The following is a 6,874-nucleotide window of genomic DNA, read 5'->3' on the forward strand; positions in this document are numbered from 1 at the left end:
TCTCTTGTTGGATACTAATCTTCTAATAAACTCTATTCTTGAGTCCGACTTGATTAATATCTCTCCACTTGTATAATTTATATTTTTCTTATCTTTGCTTAATTTGTTCTACGCTACAATAGAATAATGGGGTGAATCTCTTTTTTCGACATCTTCATGTTCGTTGGATTCATTACTTTTATATAATAAAAATGTCTGGAGAGTTTTAAAAGTCCTATTCAAGTACGTATTTATCGCATTCTAACCTATACTAGTGACTTTTATACATACGCTTTTAAAAAATACTGAAAAATTAATCGAACCATATCAATACCGAAAAGAAATCGAGATGATTAGATGAAAAACATAATGTTGGTTATACAAATGGAATAATTGAAAATTTTATTTAGTACAAATTTTATAAAATAATTGTTCGAACCAAATTACTGACACCTCTATATCCCACCATCATACTAAACAACACAAAACAAAAACGACTTATCAAATAGTACGAATGTGGTCAACATGTTTGGAATTACAAAAAAAACGGATATGTGTTAGGTGGGATTTGGGATATTTCTCTTTTCTTTGGTATGTGGCAGGTGTAGGATATGAATTATTAAAATCTTCATAACATTCTCTCTAATTTTTACATTATTAATGCAATTTGTACAAGTAGTATTGGACTTACTATAGATCATTATACGTTTTATAATTATAATGTTTTTATTTTTCTATCTCCATGTTCGATATTTATTTTGGAATTCGATTAATCCGAATTTACGTTAAAAATTTCATTTTGATGGTAAAACTCTCTCCATTAAAGAAGCTTCCATTCATAAAGCTCTAGATCATGATAAACTATTAGTACACACCGCACGGAAAAATTCAAAAATAATCAAATTTACAAGTGATCATTAAAAAATAGTCACGGTTTCAAAAGTAATCGAAATTTAATCACTTTTATGTAGGATAAATCTGAACGAAAACACTGTTCGAAATCCGAAAAAATACTCCAGCATAATATACTGTAGTTCCAGTATAATATACCGGTCTAACATAATATACTGGAGTTTGGAGCACCGGTGCTCCATTATCCAGAATATTATACTAGAGTCAGCAAAGTATACCGGTCCAACATAATATGCTGGAAGTTAATAAACAGGTGCACCGAACTCCAGTATATTATGCTGGACCGGTCTCTGTTGAATAAAAATAATGGCTATTTTTATTGACTTGGTAAATGCTGACTATTTTTGAATGAACAGTCCGAAAACTGGCTAAACCTTGCTATTTTAACCACAATGCACGAACTCATTCGGCAAATAAAGTGCCTAAAGTTATGGGCTTGTGAAAAATGTGAAGGGGTAGGTAGAAGAAGATACAATCTTCTTGATATTCTGAAAAAGATGCTCCTTTATTTCTTTTTCTTTTTTGTCCTTATTTTTAATTTTTATTGGCTAAGGGGGTTGTTGGGGAAATAGTGGGGCCAATCATTTGACCAAAAGCTGATACCTAGTAAAAACACGAAAAACCCTAGTAAAAGCCTTCCATCATTTTACAATAATCACAATTTCACATTTTGCAATGATCAAGCCTCCTCTCCGTAAAAATAATTTACGTTAAAGTATTTCTAATTTAAGAATTTTCGCAATTTTTAAAATTCAATTTTTAAATATCTTTTTTAACTTCAATCAAAATATTGTCCAAACTTACTGTCACATAATAACATTGTTTATCACACACAAAACCCACACTTTAATGGAGTTAAATTTGGATCTTTTTTTCTAATACAAAAGTGTTTGAGTTAGTTTACGCGTACTTCTAACTATTTTATTTCATACATGCAATCTACTATCTCAAATTTATATCAAACTTATAAATACATAATATGAGCTCGCATAAAACTTTTTTTTACTTAATTATAATTAATTAATATATATTTTCTCGTCACAAAATTATTTAATCTTAATAGATTGATATATTTTAGTTAAAAGTATTGGATGCAAACCAAATAAAAGAAAAAAAAAGGGGGGGAAATTACAATTTTCACCGCAAGCCTAAAGCAGAAAGACAACTAATCCTTAACAGACAGCTATTCACGCTATACATTTTCAGACTGAAGAGTCCTGAGATTTGAGGTAACTATTATTGTGGTGTTAAAGGTTAAATAGAAAACTTGCTGTTTCTGTTGGGCCTATAAATAGAGGAGGGTTTTGTGATGGCAGAGGAGTGTGCAGCATTTGTGAAGGGATCTGATCAATTGCCTGTGAAGAGACCAAGAGAAGAGGAACAACAACAACAAGAAGAGATGGAAGCAGCAAACCACAACAACAACGGCTGCACCAATGAATCTCCTTATATCTCTTCTGTTCTTCCTGGCTGGTTCTCTGAGATTAGCCCCCTTTGGCCTGGTTTGTTCTTTGATTCATCATCTGTCCTTTCTATATAAAGGTTGCTTTGATTTTATGCATTTGGGTATCCAAGATTTTACTTTTTGGCAATTGGGTTGCACTTTGTTTCTCTTTCTATGTTCTGTTTTTTTGTTGGGTTTTCGGCCAGGTTTGTTTCTGCATCATCTGTGTTTTTTCCCCTATAAAGCTTACTTTGATTTTCGGCATTTGGGCATTCAAGATTGTACCTTTTGGTAATTGGCTTGCACTTGGTTTCTGTTTATGTTCTGTTTTTGGTGGGATTTTTGGGGTTAATTACTTTAATGACTGTGGGTATTAAAGTTTGGTTCTTCTTTTTTTCTTTTTCTGATGTGAGTACTTTTATTATGCATTTGGGTATCTAAGTTTTGTGTCTTTTTTGGCGATTCTTGGTGGGTTTAGTACGTGAATGCTTGTGGTGGTGTCTATCAAAGTTTATGGTCCTACTTTTGATGGTTTGCAGTTGCTTTCTGCCTTGTTTTGTATGGTGAATTTTTGGTTTTGTAAATGTCTTTTTTGCGGGTGTGGGGAGTTCGATTTTAACTGTGAAATTCACAAATTAGATTTGGCTTGTACATTTTCTTGAAACTTTTTTGTATGGGATTGAGGATTCTGCAAAGATTTTTCCTTTGAGTGCCCAGTGAATTCTTGTAATTGAGAGAACAAAAAGGGAAAGGTTGCTGACAGGGAAGTAATTATGCAGGGGAAGCACACTCGTTGAAGGTTGAGAAGATATTGTTCCAAGGGAAGTCTGATTATCAGAATGTCATGGTTTTTCAGGTATTTTGTTGATCTACTAATGTTAGTCTTTTCTCTTACTTTTATATGCAAGGGATGTTTTACTATGTGCTGCTGCTCATTTTTGTTTGATTTTGTTTGTTGGTGCAGTCATCAACTTATGGAAAGGTGCTTGTTTTGGATGGTGTGATCCAACTCACAGAAAGGGATGAATGTGCTTACCAAGAGATGATCGCTCATCTTCCTCTTTGTTCAATTCCAAATCCCAAAAAGGTCCATACGATTTTATGTTCTTTTTGCATCATTTATTGTGAAAAGTTTGAAGTCTTATGACACATTGCTAATCAAGCCCATAGATTAAGAATCTTATCCACATTTGTTTTCCAGTTTGTGTAATTTGTTAAAAGTACCGTCATATTTCTCTTTGTTTGCTTACCCCTACTGTATTTTAGCACAGATTATATCAAATGTGTATTTTTTTTGTGAATTATGTATGAACCGAGCAATTTTTGCAGGGCTATAGTGTCCTAAAGCTATTTATACCATTTGTCTCTTAACTTAGTTGCCAACTTTAAGCTGATTCGTCTTCCCTCAGGTGCTGGTTATTGGAGGAGGAGATGGTGGTGTCTTGCGTGAGGTGTCGCGTCATTCTTCTGTTGAGCAGATTGACATATGTGAGATTGACAAGATGGTAGTTGAGGTATATGCTCATTCGCTATGTTGCGGACTCTCCAAAATGTAGCCGCACCCGTGTCGGATCCTTAAAAAATGCACTACTTTTGGAGGATCCGACACGTATCCGGCCACATTTTCGGAGAGTCCGAGCAACATAGCTCATTCGTAAAAATGGTACCTTATTCACATTTTTGGTCACCATTGACATTTTTCTTCTTTACTAAGGGTAGAGGAACATGTTGATTCTTCTAATTACATGTATTAGCAGTGTCTTATGGCATACTTGATCTTAGTCAGGAACTGCTGCCAGAATTTATCCCTTCGTGTGTATTACTTGTTACTTAAAGGTTTTAATGTGCTAATTAATGCATGTTGTGTTTGGGACATCTCAGTTGTAACTTACCAGCTCTAAGCTCCTTGATGCAAAATGTAATGCAATGTTGAAACTAAGTAGTTTTTCCCCCTTCCGACAGGTTTCTAAACAATTTTTCCCAGATGTGGCTGTAGGATACGAGGATCCACGTGTGAATCTACACATTGGTGATGGTATGATCAATGAATTTTGTTATCTTCTCAACTTTTCTATTGGTTCTCATTTTTTGTTCGCTTGTTAACATAAGTTCTTGGCATTTCCTTTTTCCTCCTGTTTCTGCAGGAGTTGCATTTTTGAAAAGTGTTGCTGCAGGAACTTACGATGCTGTCATAGTGGATTCATCTGACCCTATAGGTAATATATCATCTCATTGCTTAAGTACTACCTATTTCGTATAATTTCAGCCCCCAAACAATTTCACTCTTTTAACTTCAGGTCCAGCACAAGAGTTGTTCGAAAAGCCTTTCTTTGAATCTATAGCAAGAGCTCTGCGTCCAGGAGGGGTTGTATCTACACAGGCTGAGAGCATATGGCTTCACATGCACATTATTGAAGAAATTGTTGCCAATTGCCGCCAAATCTTCAAAGGCTCAGTCAACTATGCATGGACTACAGTTCCTACTTATCCAAGGTGCACTTATGTTTTGATTCGAGATATCCTAATATGCATGAATATTTTGCAATCCACACTTTATTGCTCATCTCTCGTTATGTTCTTACTTATATCTTACTTGAAAGGTTGTCTCAAAAGACCTACAATCTCTTAGAATCTATACAAACCTAGCATATGGCACAATGGAAGAAAAGATCTATAGACGATACAAGTTAGTTGAGAATACATTTTAGTCATGCTATTACATTTACTATAGGTTCTACGTTTTTTAGGAGTCTTTTAGTTTTGACAGACATTGATATGCCAGTAGAGAATATCGAGAACTTCTAGTACTTCTCATTTTATTCTTATTTTGTATTATATGGGTCTGAAATGAGCTTTTATGGTTCGGCATTGTCAGTGAGAATTCATATAGTCAATCCCAAGTTGCTTTGCATTGAGGCATAGTTGTTATGGGTATAAATTCTTTGTTTGAGTTGCATACTGCCGACTCTTAACTAGTTTTTGGTTGAAGCATAATTATAGTTTATAATACGCCATGATTCTTGCTGTTAGCATACTGGTTTTGATTCTAATATGGGTGGTTTGCCTTGTATTAATTGCAGCGGTATGATTGGTTTCATGCTCTGCTCTACCGAGGGACCTGCAGTTGATTTCAAGAACCCAATTAACCCCATCGATGCCGATGCCAGCCATAACAAAACTCTTGGACCTATGAAGTTCTACAACTCTGAGGTATGCTGTCATTCTGTTCCTTGATGGTGTCATCTTTTTAAATGCTATATGCCTGTCTTCATTACACTTAACACTTCTACTTTTGGTTTGTTACTCACTTTTGCTATTCTTTTTCCTCCCCAGCTTCACAAAGCATCATTCTGTTTGCCATCATTTGCCAAGAGGGTGATTGAATCCAAAGGAAAATGATGGGGCACATTTTCAAGTACTTTGCTGGAGCAGGATTAGCTGTTGTACAACACCTATAGCTGTTGCAGTTTTTATGTTTAAGTCAATGTTTTTAGGCCAAAAGAGTTGGTATTATCCTCCGGTGGATTATAAATTCCTTTCTTGATTTTGTACTGGATAAAGTTGTCTTGGTTGAAGTTTAAAGAGCATAAAAGTTTTTTATGTGAAAAATTATTTGTAGTCATGGTTTCAGCTTGGCAACTTAGAGTTAATGTTATTCATGTGCAAAATAGGCATCAAATGACCTATTTTACAGAACATCAAACTATAGACTTCAGCATGTTATTAGTTAAATGATCCAATATTGTCAAACTGAGCATGCTCCAGTAGTTATTCCAGAGTAGCAACGTCCCAAGATTATATTTTGTAACCAAAACGTACATCAACTATCCCGTATTTAGCATATACTGAAAATCACCGACATTCTTCAATCTAGCATAAAAAATTATTTACTAAGCTATCACATAATAAGATAAAATTTCAAAATACGCTTAGCCATGTTATCAACACGATAAACCCACATTTATGTCACACTACACGCGCTATTACTTACCAATTTCTTCAACTTTTTTGGGATCTTTACACTATTTTTTTTACCCTTCCAAGGGAGCTCCCCACTTTGTTACGTTGCTGACTCGAACCTACAATCTTTGGATTGGAGTTAGAGAGTACTTACACTTGAACAATCCTCACTTGTGGCTGAATATTTATATAAGTCGGCCGGATTTACTATTTATTTATTACTAGTTGGTACACATAGATTATGCTCTAATTGCATACGATTATACACATAATATATACTATAAGTTATACATATATTACATATCCTCCAATAATTTTTAATTTAAACGGTTGGGTAGGCGACTATTTGGGTTAATTACTCAACCTTTTTTACCCCAATAAATACATATTTCCCCAAATCTTACTCTCATTTAGACTGGAAGCTGAATTTTATCGGCAGGTGCATACGATATAGAAGCTGAATTTAACCATGTGTTGATGACGCAATTGTGCTTATTTGAATAATTTATCTTATGTGGAAGTCTATTCCAAGTTTCCGGCATTCAGTTAATGAATTTCTGGAGGGTCTTTTTTCATGCA

General features: G+C 34.5%; 1 protein-coding gene across 1 annotated transcript; it reads left to right on the forward strand.

The window, feature by feature from the left end:
* Nucleotides 1-2,160: 2,160 nt before the first annotated feature.
* On the forward strand, nt 2,161-5,944 carry LOC107763093 (spermidine synthase). Its single transcript, NM_001324784.1, is given in 9 exon segments — nt 2,161-2,393; nt 3,115-3,191; nt 3,300-3,422; nt 3,745-3,849; nt 4,298-4,370; nt 4,480-4,551; nt 4,633-4,828; nt 5,416-5,545; nt 5,669-5,944. Coding segments are annotated over 9 exon segments (1,035 nt in total). The 5' UTR covers nt 2,161-2,200; the 3' UTR covers nt 5,735-5,944.
* The last annotated feature ends 930 nt before the right edge of the window (nt 5,945-6,874 follow it).

This window comes from Nicotiana tabacum, chromosome 20, assembly GCF_000715075.1.
Source record: "Nicotiana tabacum cultivar K326 chromosome 20, ASM71507v2, whole genome shotgun sequence".
Lineage (NCBI taxonomy): Eukaryota > Viridiplantae > Streptophyta > Magnoliopsida > Solanales > Solanaceae > Nicotiana > Nicotiana tabacum.